The sequence below is a fragment of the Aquarana catesbeiana genome, linkage group LG03 (genome assembly GCF_042186555.1).
Source record: "Aquarana catesbeiana isolate 2022-GZ linkage group LG03, ASM4218655v1, whole genome shotgun sequence".
In the NCBI taxonomy this organism is placed as follows: domain Eukaryota; kingdom Metazoa; phylum Chordata; class Amphibia; order Anura; family Ranidae; genus Aquarana; species Aquarana catesbeiana.
Genome location: NC_133326.1, coordinates 59,064,809 through 59,089,109, shown reverse-complemented (window position 1 = coordinate 59,089,109; position 24,301 = coordinate 59,064,809). Strand labels below are relative to the sequence as shown.

Below are 24,301 nucleotides of genomic sequence, written 5' to 3'. Positions count from 1 at the left end.
TCTGGTCCCTCCCTCCTGCTGAGTGCCCCACAGCAAGCAGTTTGCTATGGGGGCACCTGAGTCGACCCGCTGCTCCGTATGTCCATTCAGACATGGAGCTGTGGCTCAGCCCCACCCCCTCTCTCTCCTCGTTGGCTCACTAACTTTGATAGTAGCAGGAGCCAATGGCAGCCAAGGTTCTTGTGCAACATCTCTGGATCGAGATTGGGCTCAGGTAAGCATTAGGGGAGCTGAGGGGGGTTGCTGCACACAGAAAGTGTTTTTATCTTCATGCATAGAATGCATGAAGATAAAAAACCTTTTGCCTTTAGAACCACTTTAAGATATATCTGTTTAAGACAAGGCAGACCAGAGAAGAAGTATTCTATTTTTTACACTCAGTGGGACTCATGCAGTGTTTTTATCTGGTGCATAGATAAGCAAGATCTTCACCTTTTTGTTCACTTTTTTTTCTACATTCCAGCTCCCCTATGTACCAATATTCCAATAATGTTTTTCTTTTGCAAAAATAAAACGGCTTTCCATTTATTCTACACACGCTTACCTCACTGTCTTCATGGCTGTTTAAAAACATGTATCCATTACTTCTGCCTTACTTCTTGGACAGACTATAGGTCCCAACATAGCACTACATAGTTGATGCTAGATCTAAAGAAAATTGTATAATCAGTTTGTATAGTGTATGTAGAGCCTTTTCAGAACCCAGGACACACTTCTCCTGTTTTTAATACTACAGTTCTGCTGTTATCTCATCTCTCATCTCCTGCACACTTCAAAATGCCAAATGAACGATCCATACAAGATTAAAGTTAGGGTAGGAAGAAAAAAAATGATGCCTGTGTATTTAGTAAACAATGGTGATCACTGATTGATTGCATTTCGTTTAAAAAAACATGCACCTGGAAGTGGGTGGGTGGGTATGTAGGAGGGTAGATGCAGGGTGTGTGCTAATGAGGTCAGCTGATCAACTCCTTGCTGTGTCATGACCTATCGTCTGTCCAGGAAGTAAGGCAGAAGTAATGGATAAGTGTTTTAGAACAGCCATGAAGACAGTTAAATTGTGACAGCGAGTAGGGGGAGAAGATCCCCTGCTTGCCATCACAATGGGGGATAAGGAGGGTGGGGGTGGGGGGGGGGGCAGTGCTACAGTAACATGTTACACCCTGTATATGGGTGTAACATGTTACAAAAGGTGAACTTATACTTTAGACTCGGTTCACATATATGCAAATTGCGTTTTGAACTGCAATTGGTTCGCATGATGTGAACCGAACCGACTTTCTATGGAGCCGGTTCACATATGTCCGGCCCGACTGCAGTCCATTCTTAAAAAGAGTCCTGAACGTTTTGCAGTCCGGTTCAGATGCGAATTTAAGTGTCATACACTAAAAATTCGCACCTGGATCGAACCAGAACCGGTGAATGAAATTCTGTTTCATTCACTGGACCCCTTTAAAAAAACACAAGGAAACCATGCCCGGATTTATGTGAACCGAGCCTTAAGGAGAGCAGTCTCTGTTAGCAAAGTAACCCAGAGGTAATGAATGGGCAGTTTTTGAGCAAAGCAGTCAGAAGTTTATGACAACTTTATTTTTTTTTTTTCCGTAATTGATAAAAATATATTGTGTGAGGGACTGATAGATGCCTTTGAACATTTTTATAACTATTTTATATTGTTATACGTTCAATGTCTTTGTGTGTGTGTGTATATGCATCACTAGTTCAGGTTCTTATTTTATTTAAACTCTCCCATCACAGAAATATGAGCATGAATGGAAGAAATTGGGCTTTATTTTTGTGATTATAAGGGCTCCCAAAATTACAACTAATGAACTACATCTCAAAACATAGTCAAATCATTTTAGTAGGAGGTCAATGGTAATTCCATTTCTCTTTTTTTAAAAGAAGTAAAATGATTTGCCACCACCTCCTTTGCTTTTATGGACATCTCCAAAACACAATCAATAGTTGGTTGGCTCAAAGCTCAGCAGTGCAATCAGGAGAGTTGCAGTCTACAGGGTGCTTCGTTTTTTTTTTTCCCTGGAAAATTAGGGAACATTTAGATTGATGTAGTATTGGACTGTTTTTGTGGTTCCCGCGAGCTCCCTACTAATCTGCTTTCTTGAGCTGAGAAGAAATCAGAGGTTTTCAAAGGCTAGGGCTGTTTTACATTTGCTTCTCAATAAGAGAAATTTGCCAACTACAGAGCCTCTAGACTAGAGCTAGGGTCAATCAACAGAAACAACTGGACAATACTGCTTATCTGAAGGTATTTCTGCTTTTTCAGTGAGTTGTACTAGTTTGAAGTTTTTAAATAGTATGTTTTGTTATTTTTTTTTCAATTACAGTTCTTTATTATACCCAAAAGTTATGTTCATTACAGAGGTAATAACTTGGGATTATACAAAGGGTATCTATAGGTAATTTCTAACACAGTTAAATGGTTTTGGTATTCAAAACAGGACACTATATCATATGAATGTATTATTGCATAGATCTCCTCCTTTGTGTGTCCAATAACTAACGTTAAGTTAGGTAAAGTAAGTTGGGAAAAACTAGGGAAACAAGGATACTTGAGGGAAAGGAGAAGATGATAAAAAGGGAGGAGCAGAGAACATGGCGTTATTGGCTCTAAAGGTACAAGGTTTTTTTTACCTTAAAGTGATATTAAAGTCTTGTTTTTTTTCTTTAAAAATAACAAACATGTCATACTTACCTGCTCTGTGAAATGGTTTTGCACAAAGCCCAGATCCTCCTCTTCTCGGGTCCCTCTTCGGTGCTCCTGGCCCCTTCCTCCTGTCGGGTACAACCATAGCAAGCAGCTTACTATGGGGGCACCCGAGTCAAGGCGCAGCTCTTTGTGTCCATTCAGACAGGGAGCCGTGGTTCGGCCCCTCCCCTCTCTCTTCTGATTGGCTCCCGCTACTGTCAGTCAGTTAGCCAATCAGGAAGGAGAGTCCCGTACAGCCGAGGCACTCGTGCACATCGCTGGATAGAGATGGGCATAGAATGCATTACGACCAAAAAAACATTTTGGCTTTTTCAACCACTTTAAAGCATTCTCTGCATTGGGTAAAAAAAACCTGTGTGCAGCTCCCCCCGTAGCCACCTTTTAAATGCGTGCAGACTAAACCCCTGTTTTTAACGCATACTGTTAGACAGGTTAATTTGGTTGTCTGCGAGCTGGTGGTAAGTAGGCTTGGAATTTTTTCCTGGGCATTCCCCAGGCCTTGTTTGTATCTGTTTGTAGCCCTCCCATGCTGCTTACTGCGATAGCCAGCTATAAATGAGGGTGGTGGCAAGTTTTTTGAGATCACCCTTTAATACTTACTTGAGCTTGATCTCCATCCAGCAATGTGCACGAGAGCAGCGGCTCCCTTGGCTCTCTTTCTCCTTATTGGACAGAGGGGCAGCAGCGGGATCCATTAGCTAATGCTGCTGTCAATCACTGCCAGTGAGGATAGAGGGGGGGGCGGGGCATGCACAAGTACCCCCAGAGCAAGCAGCTTGCTATGGGGACACTTGGCTGATGGGAGGAGCCAGTAGGGGACCCAAAAAGAGGAGGATTGGGGCTTCTCTGTGCAAAACCACTGCACAGAGCAGGTAAATGTGACGTGTTTGTTATTTAAAATTGTCTTTAGAATCACTTTAAGCATGATGTTCATGCATTTTCTAGGAAGAGTAAGTATTTACTGTAGATATACACCTTCAAAAAAAAACCAAACCATATGCTTGCTTCCGAAAATGTCCAAAAAGTGTGTTTTAAAGGTTCAAATTCTCTGACTTTTTTTATAGACATCCGCAAATAATTTTAAAACCATTTGCAAGATGGATGCAGCCAATCACTGTTTCAAAGAGATGTTTGCCTGACTTAAATCATGTAATGAGGGCATCACGTCATCATCATCCATCTACTCTTCCTTTGTGTCTCTTAATGAAAACGATATTTTTAATGAAAGGTTTCATAATGGTAGAGCCAAATGTACTATTAGGAAAAATGTTAAATAATTTCCAGGTTTTCTACTATCTCGAGCTGTTTGAAACAGTTTGTTTCATATTATGTTTTTCTGTTTTTCTATCCTAATAAATTCCATATTCCAACTACTGTAGGTGACGTCATTTGTAGCCTAGAAGTCTTTTAGTGAAAGCTATAATGTAAACTAGCAACATAGCTTAAATATACAGACGTTTAACTTTACAGAACAACCCCGCTAGGCACTATTTATTTTTAGGCCCAACTCCAGCCAAAATGTTTTGTTTCATCTTTGAGTGGGTAGGGGGTTAAAGCCTCTTTGTCTGTTGGGAAGATTTCACTGCCAACACATATTTTTAGTAGAGTGACGAAGGGTTCGAATTTCTGCCAATGTTTTTGTTGTTGTCTGTGCTTGCTTGTCCCACTGACGATCACATGACCTATCGTATCCTGCTGCCACCGGGACAGGAATTGAGAGGAAATCTCCCAAAACATAACGGGGACGGTCAGACGGAAATAAAACCCTGCCAGAATTTTTAACTCTTCCCAAATTTTCCAAAACAAAAATATCAGTAATATCAATCTGTATATGACTCTACTCTACTCTACTGTATGTATTGACATGTGGTTTCCATTGGTGTAACCTTTGTCTATGCATTTTCTTATCTGCAGTTTCAATTTTGCAGGCTTTTAAGGCATACCTTTTAAATCAGTCTGTCCTTTTATTAAAGCGAAAAATGTGTGCTATGACCAGCAGGGCCCTCTGATTCCTCCTGTATTGAATTGTTTTGTAGCTGTACTGTCTGCCCTCATGTTGGTGCTATTTAAATCATGTATAATATTAATTAAAAATGAGGTCCTGGAATATACCTGTACTACATAGATAACCTCTATTGCAGGCACATGGCCTATGCTGATTCTGGGCTTTTTCTGCATTAGAACGTCACCTTTTGGCCAAGATTAGAGTCTTCACTTTTATTTATTTATTTATTTCAGTTACTTATATAGCACCGTCAATTTACGCAGCGCTTTACATATACATTGTACATTCACATCAGTCCCTACCCTCAAGGAGCTTACAATCTAAGGTCCCTAACTCACATTCATATACTAGGGACAATTTAGACAGAAGTCCAATTAACCTACCAGCATGTCTTTGGTGTGTGGGAGGAAACCGGAGTACCCGGAGGAAACCCACGTGGGCACAGGGAGAACATGCAAACTCCAGGCAGGTAGTGTCGTGGTTGGGATTCGAACCAGCGACCCTTCTTACTGCTAGGTGAGAGTGCTATCCACTACACCACTGTGCCGCCCACTTTTCCCTTATTTCATACAATGAATTGCATGTACCTACCTGTCTATCAGTTAGGCGCCCCCACCTTACTCTGACTTGGCTGCAAGTGGTAAATCTGCATATAGTGTACAACTAAGGGTTGGACCCTGGCATTTCAGGAGCAGCTTGATTTGATTGTAGCCGTATTAGTGCAATTGTGACAGAGAAAATTGAGTACTGTCCGTGATACTTTTTTTATTTGCACTAACAAGCTTTCGGGGTATGTCCCCTTCTTCAAGGTCCAAGCAGTACTGATTCACAAATTTTTAAGGAGCAGCTTACAAATTAGGACATGCCAGGTTTAAAGTTATTGTAAAGTCTCTTTTTTTTTTTTCTTTTTTTTAAATAACAAACATGTATACTTACCTCCTCTGTGCAGATGGTTTTGCCCAGAGCTGCCCGGATCCTCCTCTTCTTGGGTCCCTCCTTGCTGCTCCTGGCCCCTCTTTCCTGACAAGTGTCCCCACAGCCAGCAGCTTTCTATGGGGTCACCTGAGCTGAGTCACAGCTCCCTGTGTTCATTCAGATACAGAGCCCCCTCACTCCCCAGATTGGGTAACGGACTTTGATTGACAGCCGCGGGAGCCAATGGCACCGCTGCTGTGTCTCAGCCAATCAGGAGGAAAGTCCCGGCGACTAGGACTCTCGTGGACAGAGATGGGGCTCAGGTAAGTAATTCAGGGTGCTGGGGAGGCTGCTACACACAGAAGAATGCATAGAATGCATTATGATAGAAAAAACCTTCAGCCTTTACAACTCCTTTAAAGCAGTAGTAAACTCCCCTTGGACACTTGTACCTACAAGTAAGCATGTAATAAAATAAAACGACATACTCGTGCCATTCCTTCAGAGCTCCGTGCCGTGGCTGAGACTTCCACACGCATGCACGAGGGTGACGTCACTGGCGGGTTTTGTTTTAAGATAAATTTGTCATAATGTGCTAGTATGCAATGCATACTAGCACATTATAACATTACTTTGCAGGGAGTAGATTTTTATTTATTTATTTTTTTTAGTAAAGCTTACTACTGCTTTTAAAGTGGTTGTAAACCCCCCAAAAAATAAAAAACATGCAAGACAAAGGCATACTGAGCTAGTATGCATAGCGTACTAGCTCATTATGAAATACTTACCTTAGATCAAAGCCCCTGCAGCGGTCCTGGCACACCACTGTGGCTGGCGACATGTCTCCCGGAGTTATCTCCACGGGTCCCGCGTACTCTATGTCCTCTATGTCCCCCGCGTACTCTATGTGACTCTATGGCGATCATGTCACGGAATGGAAGAACGGAGAGATGCCTTTGTAGACAAGCCATTTCCCCATTCTGCCTAGTGACATGACAGATCACTGCTCCCTGTCTTTGGGAGCAGTGATCGCTGTCATGTGAGTGGTAGGCCATCCCCCCCACAGTTAGAATCATTCCCTAGGACACACTTAACTCCTTGATCACCCCCTAGTGTTTAACCCCTTCCCTGCCAGTGCATTTTTATAGCGCTGATCGCTGTATAAATGACAATGGTCCCAAAATAGTGTCAAAAGTGTCCAATGTGTCCGCCATAATGTCGCAGTCATGATAAAAATTGCAGATCGCCGCCATTACTAATAAAAAAAAATGAATAATAAAAATGCCATAAAACTATCCCCTATTTTGTAGACGCTATAAATTTTGCGCAAACCAATCAATATACCCTTATTGCCATTTTTTTTTTTTTTTTACTAAAAATATGTAGAAGAATACTTATTGGCCTAAACTAAGGAAAAAATTAGGTTTTTTTTATATATTTTTGGGGGATATTTATTATAGCAAAAAAGTAAAAAATAATTGCTTTTTTTTTTTCAAAATTGTCGCTCTTTTTTCTGTTTATAGTGCAAAAAATAAAAACCGGTGGTGATCAAATACCACCAAAAGAAAGCTCTATTTGTGGGGGAAAAAGGACGTCAATTTTGTCTGGGCGCACGACCGCGCAATTGTCAGTTATAGCGACAGTGCCGAATCTCAAAAGGTGCTCTTGTGAGGAAGAGGGTACCGTAAATTCCTCCTCACCACTTAAAAAAAAAAAGTGTGTTTGTAGCAAAACTTCTTTTTTTTTTTCGGTAGATTGGAGAAAAGTCAGCACTTTCTTCAAGTTTTTATTGTTCCAAAAACAAATAGTGTTGCTCTGTTAATATACCTGTTTAATTTAAAAAAATGCAGTGCTCCCACAATATTTATAGTTAAGTGCCTTATAAGTGCCAAGCAATTCATATATACAGTATACACAAGTGCAAACATATTAGGGCTGCAACTAACAATTCTTTTCATAATCGATTAGTTGGCCAATTATTGTTTAGATTAATTGATTAATCCAATAAAAACCTCAAAAAAAGTGGTGTATAATTAAGCTAATATGTAAAGTTTTACAACCCTCTGGTTGAATGAAAAAAAAAAAAAAGATCAATGTAAAACTTTTATATGTTTAATCTTTTACCCTCATGTGATGTTTTTTATGCACCAGAGAACAAATGAGCATCTATTGAGGTTCTCTTGTGTTTGTCTTAGAATTGATCAGTTTGCACAGCTATACAGCCAGAAGGTGGGGATCAAATCTGCCGTATTGCTGAAGACACTTTGGGGAGATTTCTATCTGAATGCCAAAGCCAAGAAGATCATGAAGGGAGCCCAGGTAAAAGTCTGCTCATTACAGATGAGTTTAATTGTGTCTTTTAGTGGGCCTCGGGTATGAAAGTGCCTAAAACAAAAGCCTGTGTAATCTTTCTTGTTTCTATGCAGTCCGTAAAGTTTAGCTAGAATCAGTTTGCTATGACAAAGGATATGTTAACCAAACATTTCATATTCCTGATATGTGCTTGTTGTACCATGTACTTGGGTGGAAAAAAAAAAAGTATCCTCTTCTCTTTGCATTGCTACCTTTTGTGTAAAATATCTGCTGATCCTGCCAGTCCCCCTGCTCTCCTGTTTCAGACTGACCTTGTTAGGCATGAGAGCGCATCCATCTCAGCGTGGTCAGTTTACTGGCTGTGCTGGGAGAACAACCTGCCTGTCCTCCAATGATCAGACTTCTGCTGATAATCAAAGAGCAAACACCACTCCAGGTGAAACTCATAAATCCCCTTTCTGAATCAGAGGGTGCTGGTCCAGTCCGTGACCTGGGTGTAGCAGAAGATGTAGAAGAAAAGTTAACCGCAGTCCAGACTTCAGAAAACAACAGCTTTATTGTATAAAATCCATAATGAAGGACATCACAGACCCACAATACAAAAAGACAGCAGCATGGTTAACACGTTTTATGAATCCTAACGATGAATAACAATAAAGATCTTTTTTTTTTTATATACAATAAAGCTAATTTTTCAGTCAGGTCAAAGTCAACCTTTCTTCCATATCAGTCTTCTGCTGACACACAACCATTTCTTGGGAAGATCAGTGTGCTGTTGCTCCTTCACCCTCAGCTCTCTAAGCCCCTTATGCAACTGAGAACAGAAAAGATGTGATCACTTATAAAAAAAAAAAAAAAAAAAAAAAAGGAAAGAAAATGGCATCTCTAATGTATAATATAATTTATAATGTTTTTTGAATGGTTCACTTCAGTCAAACAGAAACTTGAACCATAAAACTAGGGTATTGGCACCCTTCAATTTCCGTGCAGCGGCTTTTTTTTTAGTGTTGGCAGTTTCAGCGCTAAATAGGGTATTTTTCTGAAAAGATGGGGCAGTGTGGCAGAAGGCAGTGATGGGGCTAGGTTAGATTTGGTTGAGGAATTAAGCGTGCTCGATGTTAGGGTGCAGTTTTCAGTGCTAGGATGAGGGTCAAGTGTTAAAGCTTCTATTTTAAAGTAATTATAAAGGTTACTTTTTTGTTGTTGTTTTAAAATAACAAACATGTTATACTTACTTGCTCTGTGCAATGGTTTTACAGACAGCAGCCCTGATCCTCCTCTCTTGGGTCCCCTGCCAGCGCTCCTGGCTTCTCCCAATCACTTGCTATGGGGGCACTCGTGCGAGCTTGCTCCCAAGCCCTGCTCTGTCTGTCCACAAGACCCACAGAGTTGTGCTCGGCCCTACCCACCGCTCCCTCCTCACTGGCTCTGATTGACATCAGCAGGAGCTAATGGCTCCTGCTGCTGTATCTAAGCCAATAAAGAGAGAGAGCCTTCACTAATAGCGCACATCGTAGGATCGAGATCAGTCTCCGGTAAGTGTTTAGGTGGGACTGCGGGGAAAGCTGCATGCAGAAGGTTTTTTACCTTTCTGCAAAGAAAACCTAAAAATAGAAAACAAATGCAGCTACCACATATAAGAATCGGTAAGCAACAATATATTTAATTTTTGTTTTTGAGCTTAATCTCTTGCCAACCGCTAACAGTACTTGCTAGCAGGAGACACAGCAACGTACTGGTACATTGCAATCCACTCCCTAGTTTTCAGGTGCACATGCCCTCTGCTGACCTGCGCTGTGATTAGACACCACATGAGTTTGTCAGCAGGTTACAGCAAATGATCTTGGTTGGCCACAGCTGATCAGCAGGTATACAATCACAGCACAGATTTCTGTGTTTACAAACACACAGAACACTGAGCTTAGAACAGGGATCTGTCTGTTTTTCTCTATGAAATCAACTCAGTTCAGGGAGAAAAGACAGCCAGATTAATGTGCGTAAAAGCAGCACACACATACTTAGGCACACAGTTAACCCCTTGATTGCCCTTCTGATCACTGCTGTCACCCATTAGTGCCATTAGTACAGTGTGTGGTGTACACTATCATTGATCACTGTATTAGTGTCACTAGTGATATCAGTGTGAGTTAGTGTCCCTCCCAGCCAGTGTCAGTTGGTGCCAGATTGCCTGTCATCCTATTATAGTCACACTATAAGTCGCTGATCACAGCCGTTACTAGTATACTGTCTACAGCTGCATAAATTCCAGTATATATAGAGTTGTGCTCATAGGTTTACAAACCCTGGCAGAATTTATGATTTCTTGGCCATTTTTCAGAGAATACGAATAACACAAAAACTTTTCTTTCACTCATGGTAAGTGTTTGACTGAAGCCGATTATTATGAATCAACTGTGTTTACTCTTTTTAAATCATAATGACAAAAGAAACTACCCAAATGACCCTGATCAAAAGTTTACATATCCCAGTTCTTAATACTGTGTATTGCCCCCTTTAACATCAATGACAGCTTGAAGTCTTTTGTGGTATTTGTGGATGAGGCTCTTTATCTTCTAAGATGGTAAATCTGCCCATTCCTCTTGGCAAAAAGCCTCCAGTTCTTGTAAATTCTTGGGCTGTCTTGCATGAACTGCACGTTTGAGATCTCCCCAGATCTGTTGAGGTCAGGAGACTGAGATGGCTACTCCAGAACCTTCACTTTATTCTGCTGTAGCCAATGACAGGTCGACTTGGCCTTGTGTTTTGGATCATCGTCATGTTGGAATGTCCAAGTACGTCCCATGCGCAGCTTCCTGGCTGATGAATGCAAATGTTTCTCCAGTATTTTTTGATAACATACTGCATTCATCTTGCCATCATTTTTGACCAAATTTCATGTGCCTTTGTAGCTCATACATCCCCAAAACATCAGTGATCCACCTCCGTGTTTCACAGTAGGAAGGGTGTGCCTTTCATCGTAGGCCTTGTTGACTCTCCCAATGAAGCGTTTATAGTTTTGGCCAAAAAGCTTAATTTTGGTCTCATCATTTCAAATGGCTTTGTGCCAGAAGGTTTGAGGCTTGTCTCTGCTGTTTGGCGTATTGTAAGCGTAATACTTTGTGGCATTTGCGTAGTAATGGCTTTCTCCTGGCGACTGGACCATGCAGCCCATCTTTCTTCAAGTGCCTCCTTATTGTGCATCTTGAAACAGCCACACAAACTAAGTGGGAAAAGGACCTTGATTGTACGATTGATCCCAAGATTTGGTCTCATATCTGGTCTAATACAAAATCTGCTTCTATAAACATATTGGCGGTTGAGACATCATATAAAGTTCTTACACGATGGTATTTGGTTCCTGCCAGAATAGCCAAATTTACATTAGACGACTCAGACCTCTGTTTTTGGCGGCTGTCCGGAACAAGGTACATACATGCACATTTGGTGGCAGTGTCCAATTGTACACACATTCTGGAGAAAGGTCTTTCTGATAGCCTCAAAATTATTTGATTGTTCTATTCCACTAGACCCAATGTCAGCTCTTCTTAATTTAAAACCAGTCTCTCTCACGTAGAAACAATTTAAGCTATTCCTCACGTTCCTGATAGCCGCAAAACAGACAATAGCTAATGCATGGAAAACACCTGTTGTAAATATTGCAGAAACCAAAACTAGAATGAATCAATCTTTTATACATGCTAAAATGGACGCTTTAGATAAAAATCATTTGAAGATGTTTAACAGCATATGGAAACCATGGATTAAATATTACATGCCAGACAGTGTTGATAATCGAGTACTCTCGTCACGGTGATTGATACTCTTTCAGGGATTATAACAACAAAATGTATTTACAAAATCTGCCTCCGGAGCTCTATAGCCTTCCCCTCCCCTCCTATGTGCCCTTATTCCCTTCTATCATTTTCTTTCTCCTTGTTCCTTCAAAGACTACTATCTTTCTCAAACTCAGTCTTCTCTTACAATGCAGTATTTGTTATAAACATATATTTGAAGTTATGGTCTCAGTTTAATTCAAATCTCTAATTGGATATGTACATGCCTACTCCAGTTTATTGAGATTCCCAAATCTTCAGTTATAAACAATTTTTATACTCAAAATTATCTAATATATTTCCATTACGAGGAGTATTTATCATTCTTTTTTATTATCACTATGAAAACTGAAATCTATTATAAATTGAATTAATTTCCATTTGTTGTAAACATAGAGTAACATTTTTTCTTGCAACATCTGTACTTCAATATTATACTCTAATAATTTTGTCAGATATTCTGTATTTGTTGATATTCAATATTTCTAAAATAAAAAACCTTTGAATGAAACAGCCACACCACGTGTTTTCAGAGACTCCTGTATTTCACCTGAAGTTAATTGTGGGTTTTTCTTTGCATCCCGAACAATTTTCCTGGCAGTTGTGGATGAAATTTTAGTTGGTCTACTTGACCGTGGTTTGGTTTCAACAGAACCCCTCATTTTCCACTTCTTGATTAGAGTTGGAACACTGCTGATTGGCATTCTCAATTCCTTGGATATCTTTTTATATGCCCCCATGACTCAGAATCCAGAAACGTCAGTGCAGCACTGGATGAAAGATGCAAGGGTCTGTCAGGAGTCCAGAAACTCATTGACCTTTTATACACCCATACTAATTACAAGCAAACAGGTCACAGGTGAGGATGGTTACCTTTAATAGCCATTCAAACCCCTTTGTGTCAACTTGTGTGCATGTTATAAAGCCAAAATCACCAGGGTATGTAAACTTTTGATCGGGGTCATTTGGGTAGTTTCTGTTGTGATTATGATTTAAAAAGAGTAAACACAGTTGATTGGTAATAAATGGCTTCAGCCAAACACTAACCATGAGTGAAAGAAAAGTGTTTGTGTTATCATTCATATTCTCTGAAAAATGGCCAAGAAATCATAAATTGCCAGGGTATGTAAACTTATGAGCACAACTGTACCATAGTTTGTAGACGCTTTATCTTTCACAGAAGCCAATTAATATTCACTTGTTGGGATTTTTTATTTTTTTTGCCAAAGACATGTAGCAGAATACATTTTGACCTAAATTTATGAAGAAATTTGATTTTATTGGATAAGTTTTATAACATATAAGATAATAAGGCAGTAGAAAATATAATTTCTTTATCGTACATCATGGGACACAGAGCCATAGTATTAACTTAATGGGTATATAGGCACCTTCAGGTGATGGACACTGGTATACCCAATACAGGAAGTTCACTCCCTATATAACCCCTCCTCCTACCCGGAGTACCTCAGGTTTTTTGCCAGTGTCTAAGGTGTTGGTGACGAGTGAAGATGTGCTCTGAGGAGCTCCAGGAGGGATCCTTGCTGGATTTAAATAGCCTCCATAGACCGGATCCATCCAAAGTGCCACTGAGGCCAAAGTGGATGGTACCCAGGCCTTGTATACTAAGCACAAGGTTTTGCCTGTAATGCCTCTCTTTGCAGGGATGGACCCCGGGACCCAGGGCTTTGGTCATGCTACATTACCTAAAAGCTTTTCCTGGCGGGGTGCTTTTACAGGTCCAAGGGAGTGGAACCCCGATAAAAAGGGACCTGGTCCTTGAAGTTTTGCTAAATACAGCCCGCTGTGATGGATGAAGGTTGGATTGACTGTTAAATCAGCAAATCCTGTGGCAGGGATAAGGTAAGGGAAGAAAATTGGGAACTAAAAAGTCCACCTATGATTTCTTGTTTAAGGGAAAAAATGTTGTCGTGCCTTAATTCTCCACTAGAGGGAGTATATGCACATACATTAATCTGTTGTCTTCACTGTAAGCTCAGTGTCAGTCTGTGTGTGGCCGCAGCAGCTTGCACAGGGGGATTCCTCACAAGGTAACAGACCTGACAATGCTTTTTCTCCCCCCTGAAGGGACCAGAGGGTTAGGGAAACATCAGTGGTGTACCCCCCTTGTAACGTCCACGAGGATGCACGCCAAAATGAGCAGACTTAAGAATCAGCTGGAGCAGTCTCTCCTCTGCTGATAGCAAGGAGGGGCAAGCAGGATGCACACGGGACACCGGATCGGTGGGCACGTAAGGGCTCCAAGTGGCATTCCTGATACAGGAAGGACTTTTTTCCCAGCACTAGGCTGAATCATTAGTAAGACCTCATCTGGAATATGCAGTTCAGTTTTGGGCACCAGTTCTCAAAAAGGATATCGGGGAACTGGAGAAAGTGCAGAGAAGGGCAACCAAACTGATAAGAGGCATGGAGGAGCTCAGCTATGAGGAAAGATTAGAGGAACTGAATTTATTCACTCTTGAGAAGAGGAGAATAAGGAGGATATGATCAACATGTTCAAATATATAAGGGGTTCATATAGTGAACTTGGCGTTGAGTTATTCTCTTTACGGTCAACCCAGAGGACATGGGGGCACTCGTTACGTCTAGAGGAAAAGAGATTTCATCTCCAAATACACAAAGGTTTCTTCACAGTAAGAGCTGTAAATATGTGGAATAGACTCCCTCCAGAGGTGGTTCTGGCCAGCTCAGTAGATTGCTTTAAGAAAGGCCTGGATACTTTCCTAAATGTACATAATATAACTGGGTACTAACATTTTATAGGTAAAGTTGATCCAGGGAAAATCCGATTGCCTCTTGGGGGATCAGGAAGGAATTTTTTCCCCTGCTGTAGCAAATTGGAGCATGCTCTGCTGGGGTTTTTTGCATTCCTCTGGATCAACTGAGGGTATAAAATTGGGTATATTGGATTGTACGATATATTTTTTATTTTATTTATTTATTGTTTTTAAGGTTGAACTGGATGGACTTGTGTCTTTTTTCAACCTGACTAACTATGTAACGTAATAGCAGCATCATTCTGTCATGACTATGTTCAGCAAGTAGTGCAATTTAATAGTGCCTCTGCTTTTGTGCGTAGGACTATGAACCATGAACTATGACTGTACCAAAAAAAAAAAAAAAAAACACCACAAAAACCAAAAAACCAAAGATTTCACCCCCAGGCGTTAGGAACTCCAGTCGTGTCTCCACACTGTCATCCTCGCCTGAAATACCAATTATGGCAAGCCAGGGTGAGCCATTGGAAAAAATTGGTGGTGCAGCTGTTTCTCACATATCAGCCCCTGTATATGTGACTGAAGATGTCTTTTCCTCCACCCTGCAGGGCTTGAAAGGAAGATTATCGGCTTTAATTGCATCCTCCATTCAAATGGATAGGAAGCATACTAGATCCCCCTCCCCACCTTAGACCCTTTGCAAGGGAACAGTGGGCACAGGATGAGGTGTTACCCTCAGGCGATCAGGAGGAAAGACAAACCAATGATTCCTCTGTGGAGGAAACAACGGTACATGAACCTTTTTCAGCCTCGCAATCTGAGAAATTGCTGATACAATCTCTTATGGAGATGGTTCGTTCTACTTTCATGCTACCCCTAACGGAGTCTGTGGAAAGCTCGGTTTCTTCCTTGGGTTCCTTAAAACCTTCACAGCCGTTGCATGCGTTTCCTGTCCATGCATTACTAGAACAGCTTATTTTGCTGAATGGGATCCAAGGAGATTTTCAGTTCTCCATCCCATGGAGAAGAAATTCACCAAAAAATGGAAGGTACCAGCAGTTGACGCTGCAATTTCCAGTGTGAATAAAAGTCTAACTTGTCCAGTAGACAATGCACAAATGCTTAAGGATCCAACAGATAAAAGGTTGGAATTCCTGTTAAAATCCGCTTTTTCCTTGGCAGGTGCCGTTACTGAGCCTGCAGTCGCTGCAATAGGCATCTGTCAGTCCCTAAAGGACCAATTTAGACAGGCCCTTAAAGAGGTTCCTGCACAACAAGCCCGGGATTTGGTCAAACTACCAAAAGCATTATGCTTTGCCATAGATGCCATTAAAGATTCTATTCACCAGGCATCCCGCCTTACGCTTATGCTAGTACACATGCGTAGAATCCTGTGGTTAAAAAATTGGTCAGCCGAAGCACTATGTAAAAAGCTCCTGACTGGGTTCCCTTTTCATGTGGATCAGCTATTTGGGGATGATTTGGACAAATACATCCAAACAATTTCTAGTGGGAAAAGTACTCTTTTGCCAGTCAAAGGAAAGTATAAACGCCCTTCATTTAAACGGCTTTCTCCTGCACCAGGGGCTTCCGCTTCTAGGCAGTGGCAACGGCCTCTGGCGTCAGACTCTAGAGAAAAACTTCAGGGTCAGGCCCAGGCTCAAAAGAAGTCCTTATTATGAAGAGGTGCCCCCCTCTCCAGGGTGGGGGGAAGACTTCTGCAGTTTTCAGAGGTCTGGCAAGAGGAAATTCAGGACAGATGGGTCATCTCCATGGTAACTCTGGGGTACAAGCTGGAATTTGGCAATCTCAAGGGAAAAGGCAATCTCTGTTTCGGGCACTAGACTGATTAATGGCTCAGGGGGTGATCATACAAATCCCCACAAAAGAGCAAGGTTTGGGGTTTTATTCAAACACTCTTCACAGTACCAAAACTGAATGGAGATGTCAGTCCCATTCTAGATAGAAATAATCTAAATCGGTTCCTGAAGATCTGCTCCTTTCGCATGGAGTCAATCAGGTCAGTGGTGTCTATCCTACAAGGAGGAGAACTTCTGGCATCTATCGACATCAGGGATGCATATCTGCATGTCTCTATATTTCCCGCTCACCAAACGTTTCTGCGGTTCGAGGTAGAACAGCAACATTTCCAGTTTGTAGCCTTGCCCTTCTGGATAGCTACAGAACCCCGGGTGTTTACAAAAGTCCTGGCCCCACCTCTAGCCAGGTTAAGGGCACAGGGCGTAACAGTTTTGGTGTACATAGACGATCTATTGCTAATAGACCAGTCGGTGGCTCGTTTGAAGCGTGCACATTACAACCAGTTACCTGGAAAGTTTGAATTCTCAATCCAGAGAAATCTTCCTTAAAACCGATAAAAAGGCTGGAGTACTTGGTTCTGATCATAGACACAGCCCAGAAAAAGGTGTTTTTGCCTCAAGCAAAGATCAACTCCATAAGAGAGCTGGTGCGGATGGTCAGGTCAGAAGGCGATCCCTCCATTCGCCTTTGCATGAGGGTGCTAGGAAAGATGGTGGCTTCATTAAAAGTGGTTCCCTATGTCCAGTTCCATTCAAGACTATTGCAAAACAGTATCCTGTCTACTTGGAACAAAACAATTCAAGCTTTAGACTTCCCAATGCGGCTGTCCCCAAGGGTGTCCCAAAGCCTCAGTTGGTTACTAACCCAGAATCTGCTGAAAGGAAAATTCTTCAGACCTGTTATATGGAAAGTGGTAAGGACAGATGCCAGCCTTTCAGGCTGGGGAGCAGTACTAGAGAAGACAACTGTCCAGGGACAGTGGTCAAGACCCGAAAGAACCTTGCCCATCAATATCCTAGAGATTTGGGCAGTGCGTCTGGCTCTGAAGGCCTGGAATTCCAGGTTACGTGATTGTCCTGTCAGGATTCAATCCGACAATGCCACAGCTGTGGCCTATATCAATCACCAAGGGGCACCAAGAGTCTTTCAGCACAGAGAGAGGTGAACCATATTCTAACTTGGGCAGAAAGGAATGTTCCGTGCCTATCGGCATTCTTCTTTCTGGGAATAGAGAAAGACTACCTGAGGCGCCAGCAGTTTTTCCCGGGGGATATGCATTTCCCCCTATTCAGTTGCTGCCTCGACTTCTTTGCAGGATCAAGCTGGAAAGAAAGCCAGTAATTCTGGTAGCCCCAGGGTGGCCCAGAAGGTCCTGGTATGCAGAAATCGTAAAGCTGGTGGTGAAGGATCCATGGTCCCTTCCACTACGGCCAGACCTACTCTCACAGGAGCAGGTATTCCATCCTACCTTACAAACGCTAAATTTAACAGCTTGGCTATTGAATCCCACATTCTGAAGAAACGTGGGCTTTCCGGGTCCGTTATCTCTACCTTGATTCATGCAAGAAAGCCAGCTTCCAGAACTATATATTATAGAGTCTGGAGGGCTTATGTTTCCTGGTGTGAATTCAAGGGTTGTCACCCTTGGAAGTATATCATAGGCAGAATTCTTGCCTTTCTACAATTAGGGGTAGAGATGAAGTTGGCCTTGAGTACTATTAAGGGCCAAGTCTCAGCTTTATCGGTCTTATTTTAAAGACTGTTTGCTACACATTCTTTGGTCTGGGGTTTTATTCAAGGGGTGATCTGGCTTAATCCGCTAGTCAAACCTCCTTTGAACCCTTGGGACTTGAACTTTATTTTTGTCAGTGTTACAAAAACAACCATTTGAACCGATGCAACATATTCCCTTAGTCCTTCTGACAAGGGAGTTGGTATTTTTGATTGCTATATCCTCAGCAAGGAGGGTTTTGGAATTGGCTGCTCTTTCTTGTAAAGAGCCATATTTATTTATTCATGAGGACAGAGTGGTGTTGTGCCCTCGTCCAGGTTTTTTTTACCAAAAGTGGTCTCAGATTTCTACCTCAACCAAGACATTATCCTGCCATCGTTTTTTCCAAAACCATGTTCCAGGGATGAAAAGTCACTACATTGTCTTGATGTGGTGAGAGCGGTCAAAGTCTATTTAAAAACGACTGCTCAGATTCGGAAGACTGATGTCTTATTTGTTCTACCATAGGGTCCTAAGAAAGGACAGACAGCGTCGAAATTCACTGTCGCTAAGTGGATTCGCAAGTTATAATTTAGACTTATAATTTAAGGGGTAGGATTCCCCCTTTTCAAGTCAAAGCGCACTCTGCCAGGTCGGTTAGTGCTTCTTGGGCAGTGCGTCACCAGGCCTCCATGGCTCAGATCTGTAGCACCGCAACTTGGTTTTCAGTACATACATTCACCAAGTTTTATCACGTGGATGTAAGGAGGTATGAGGATATCGCCTTTGGGCGCAGTGTGCTGCAGGCAGCAGTATAGGTCCTCAAGTCTGGGGGTACCCTGTGGGTTGTGTCTCTCTCCCCTCAAGTAGCATTGCTATGGGACGTCCCATTAAGTTAATGCTATGGCTCTGTGTCCCATGATGTATGATAAAGAAAATATGATTTTTATAACAGCTTTCCTGTAAAATCCTTTTCTTGGAGTACATCATGGGACACAGAGGTCCCTCCCCTCTTTTTGGGGTTTAAGTATATTGCTTTGCTACAAAAACTGAGGTACTCCTGGTAGGAGGAGGGATTATATAGGGAGTGAACTTCCTGTATTGGGTATACCAGTGTTCATCACCTGAAGGATCCTATATACCCATTAAGTTAATACTATGGCTCTGTGTCCCATGATGTACTCCAAGAAAAGGATTAGAGGAAAAGAGATTTCATCTCCAAATACACAAAGGTTTCTTCACAGTAAGAGCTGTAAATATGTGGAATAGACTCCCTCCAGAGGTGGTTCTGGCCAGCTCAGTAGATTGCTTTAAGAAAGGCCTGGATACTTTCCTAAATGTACATAATATAACTGGGTACTAACATTTTATAGGTAAAGTTGATCCAGGGAAAATCCGATTGCCTCTTGGGGGATCAGGAAGGAATTTTTTCCCCTGCTGTAGCAAATTGGAGCATGCTCTGCTGGGGTTTTTTGCATTCCTCTGGATCAACTGAGGGTATAAAATTGGGTATATTGGATTGTACGATATATTTTTTATTTTATTTATTTATTGTTTTTAAGGTTGAACTGGATGGACTTGTGTCTTTTTTCAACCTGACTAACTATGTAACGTAATAGCAGCATCATTCTGTCATGACTATGTTCAGCAAGTAGTGCAATTTAATAGTGCCTCTGCTTTTGTGCGTAGGACTATGAACCATGAACTATGACTGTACCAAAAAAAAAAAAAAAAAACACCACAAAAACCAAAAAACCAAAGATTTCACCCCCAGGCGTTAGGAACTCCAGTCGTGTCTCCACACTGTCATCCTCGCCTGAAATACCAATTATGGCAAGCCAGGGTGAGCCATTGGAAAAAATTGGTGGTGCAGCTGTTTCTCACATATCAGCCCCTGTATATGTGACTGAAGATGTCTTTTCCTCCACCCTGCAGGGCTTGAAAGGAAGATTATCGGCTTTAATTGCATCCTCCATTCAAATGGATAGGAAGCATACTAGATCCCCCTCCCCACCTTAGACCCTTTGCAAGGGAACAGTGGGCACAGGATGAGGTGTTACCCTCAGGCGATCAGGAGGAAAGACAAACCAATGATTCCTCTGTGGAGGAAACAACGGTACATGAACCTTTTTCAGCCTCGCAATCTGAGAAATTGCTGATACAATCTCTTATGGAGATGGTTCGTTCTACTTTCATGCTACCCCTAACGGAGTCTGTGGAAAGCTCGGTTTCTTCCTTGGGTTCCTTAAAACCTTCACAGCCGTTGCATGCGTTTCCTGTCCATGCATTACTAGAACAGCTTATTTTGCTGAATGGGATCCAAGGAGATTTTCAGTTCTCCATCCCATGGAGAAGAAATTCACCAAAAAATGGAAGGTACCAGCAGTTGACGCTGCAATTTCCAGTGTGAATAAAAGTCTAACTTGTCCAGTAGACAATGCACAAATGCTTAAGGATCCAACAGATAAAAGGTTGGAATTCCTGTTAAAATCCGCTTTTTCCTTGGCAGGTGCCGTTACTGAGCCTGCAGTCGCTGCAATAGGCATCTGTCAGTCCCTAAAGGACCAATTTAGACAGGCCCTTAAAGAGGTTCCTGCACAACAAGCCCGGGATTTGGTCAAACTACCAAAAGCATTATGCTTTGCCATAGATGCCATTAAAGATTCTATTCACCAGGCATCCCGCCTTACGCTTATGCTAGTACACATGCGTAGAATCCTGTGGTTAAAAAATTGGTCAGCCGAAGCACTATGTAAAAAGCTCCTGACTGGGTTCCCTTTTCATGTGGATCAGCTATTTGGGGATGATTTGGACAAATACATCCAAACAATTTCTAGTGGGAAAAGTACTCTTTTGCCAGTCAAAGGAAAGTATAAACGCCCTTCATTTAAACGGCTTTCTCCTGCACCAGGGGCTTCCGCTTCTAGGCAGTGGCAACGGCCTCTGGCGTCAGACTCTAGAGAAAAACTTCAGGGTCAGGCCCAGGCTCAAAAGAAGTCCTTATTATGAAGAGGTGCCCCCCTCTCCAGGGTGGGGGGAAGACTTCTGCAGTTTTCAGAGGTCTGGCAAGAGGAAATTCAGGACAGATGGGTCATCTCCATGGTAACTCTGGGGTACAAGCTGGAATTTGGCAATCTCAAGGGAAAAGGCAATCTCTGTTTCGGGCACTAGACTGATTAATGGCTCAGGGGGTGATCATACAAATCCCCACAAAAGAGCAAGGTTTGGGGTTTTATTCAAACACTCTTCACAGTACCAAAACTGAATGGAGATGTCAGTCCCATTCTAGATAGAAATAATCTAAATCGGTTCCTGAAGATCTGCTCCTTTCGCATGGAGTCAATCAGGTCAGTGGTGTCTATCCTACAAGGAGGAGAACTTCTGGCATCTATCGACATCAGGGATGCATATCTGCATGTCTCTATATTTCCCGCTCACCAAACGTTTCTGCGGTTCGAGGTAGAACAGCAACATTTCCAGTTTGTAGCCTTGCCCTTCTGGATAGCTACAGAACCCCGGGTGTTTACAAAAGTCCTGGCCCCACCTCTAGCCAGGTTAAGGGCACAGGGCGTAACAGTTTTGGTGTACATAGACGATCTATTGCTAATAGACCAGTCGGTGGCTCGTTTGAAGCGTGCACATTACAACCAGTTACCTGGAAAGTTTGAATTCTCAATCCAGAGAAATCTTCCTTAAAACCGATAAAAAGGCTGGAGTACTTGGTTCTGATCATAGACACAGCCCAGAAAAAGGTGTTTTTGCCTCAAGCAAAGATCAACTCCATAAGAGAGCTGGTGCGGATGGTCAGGTCAGAAGGCGATCCCTCCATTCGCCTTTGCATGAGGGTGCTAGGAAAGATGGTGGCTTCATTAAAAGTGGTTCCCTATGTCCAGTTCCATTCAAGACTATTGCAAAACAGTATCCTGTCTACTTGGAACAAAACAATTCAAGCTTTAGACTTCCCAATGCGGCTGTCCCCAAGGGTGTCCCAAAGCCTCAGTTGGTTACTAACCCAGAATCTGCTGAAAGGAAAATTCTTCAGACCTGTTATATGGAAAGTGGTAAGGACAGATGCCAGCCTTTCAGGCTGGGGAGCAGTACTAGAGAAGACAACTGTCCAGGGACAGTGGTCAAGACCCGAAAGAACCTTGCCCATCAATATCCTAGAGATTTGGGCAGTGCGTCTGGCTCTGAAGGCCTGGAATTCCAGGTTACGTGATTGTCCTGTCAGGATTCAATCCGACAATGCCACAGCTGTGGCCTATATCAATCACCAAGGGGCACCAAGAGTCTTTCAGCACAGAGAGAGGTGAACCATATTCTAACTTGGGCAGAAAGGAATGTTCCGTGCCTATCGGCATTCTTCTTTCTGGGAATAGAGAAAGACTACCTGAGGCGCCAGCAGTTTTTCCCGGGGGATATGCATTTCCCCCTATTCAGTTGCTGCCTCGACTTCTTTGCAGGATCAAGCTGGAAAGAAAGCCAGTAATTCTGGTAGCCCCAGGGTGGCCCAGAAGGTCCTGGTATGCAGAAATCGTAAAGCTGGTGGTGAAGGATCCATGGTCCCTTCCACTACGGCCAGACCTACTCTCACAGGAGCAGGTATTCCATCCTACCTTACAAACGCTAAATTTAACAGCTTGGCTATTGAATCCCACATTCTGAAGAAACGTGGGCTTTCCGGGTCCGTTATCTCTACCTTGATTCATGCAAGAAAGCCAGCTTCCAGAACTATATATTATAGAGTCTGGAGGGCTTATGTTTCCTGGTGTGAATTCAAGGGTTGTCACCCTTGGAAGTATATCATAGGCAGAATTCTTGCCTTTCTACAATTAGGGGTAGAGATGAAGTTGGCCTTGAGTACTATTAAGGGCCAAGTCTCAGCTTTATCGGTCTTATTTTAAAGACTGTTTGCTACACATTCTTTGGTCTGGGGTTTTATTCAAGGGGTGATCTGGCTTAATCCGCTAGTCAAACCTCCTTTGAACCCTTGGGACTTGAACTTTATTTTTGTCAGTGTTACAAAAACAACCATTTGAACCGATGCAACATATTCCCTTAGTCCTTCTGACAAGGGAGTTGGTATTTTTGATTGCTATATCCTCAGCAAGGAGGGTTTTGGAATTGGCTGCTCTTTCTTGTAAAGAGCCATATTTATTTATTCATGAGGACAGAGTGGTGTTGTGCCCTCGTCCAGGTTTTTTTTACCAAAAGTGGTCTCAGATTTCTACCTCAACCAAGACATTATCCTGCCATCGTTTTTTCCAAAACCATGTTCCAGGGATGAAAAGTCACTACATTGTCTTGATGTGGTGAGAGCGGTCAAAGTCTATTTAAAAACGACTGCTCAGATTCGGAAGACTGATGTCTTATTTGTTCTACCATAGGGTCCTAAGAAAGGACAGACAGCGTCGAAATTCACTGTCGCTAAGTGGATTCGCAAGTTATAATTTAGACTTATAATTTAAGGGGTAGGATTCCCCCTTTTCAAGTCAAAGCGCACTCTGCCAGGTCGGTTAGTGCTTCTTGGGCAGTGCGTCACCAGGCCTCCATGGCTCAGATCTGTAGCACCGCAACTTGGTTTTCAGTACATACATTCACCAAGTTTTATCACGTGGATGTAAGGAGGTATGAGGATATCGCCTTTGGGCGCAGTGTGCTGCAGGCAGCAGTATAGGTCCTCAAGTCTGGGGGTACCCTGTGGGTTGTGTCTCTCTCCCCTCAAGTAGCATTGCTATGGGACGTCCCATTAAGTTAATGCTATGGCTCTGTGTCCCATGATGTATGATAAAGAAAATATGATTTTTATAACAGCTTTCCTGTAAAATCCTTTTCTTGGAGTACATCATGGGACACAGAGGTCCCTCCCCTCTTTTTGGGGTTTAAGTATATTGCTTTGCTACAAAAACTGAGGTACTCCTGGTAGGAGGAGGGATTATATAGGGAGTGAACTTCCTGTATTGGGTATACCAGTGTTCATCACCTGAAGGATCCTATATACCCATTAAGTTAATACTATGGCTCTGTGTCCCATGATGTACTCCAAGAAAAGGATTAGAGGAAAAGAGATTTCATCTCCAAATACACAAAGGTTTCTTCACAGTAAGAGCTGTAAATATGTGGAATAGACTCCCTCCAGAGGTGGTTCTGGCCAGCTCAGTAGATTGCTTTAAGAAAGGCCTGGATACTTTCCTAAATGTACATAATATAACTGGGTACTAACATTTTATAGGT

At 42.3% G+C, this 24,301-nt stretch overlaps 1 protein-coding gene across 1 annotated transcript in view; it reads left to right on the top strand.

Annotated features, from left to right (window-relative positions):
• Nucleotides 1-24,301, top strand: part of EFL1 (elongation factor like GTPase 1) — a 556,540-nt gene that overhangs the window by 72,352 nt on the left and 459,887 nt on the right. Inside the window, exon 8 of the mRNA XM_073618573.1 lies at nucleotides 7,847-7,970. Within this exon, the coding sequence (XP_073474674.1) occupies nucleotides 7,847-7,970 (124 nt within the window). The remainder of the gene's footprint in view (nucleotides 1-7,846; nucleotides 7,971-24,301) is intronic.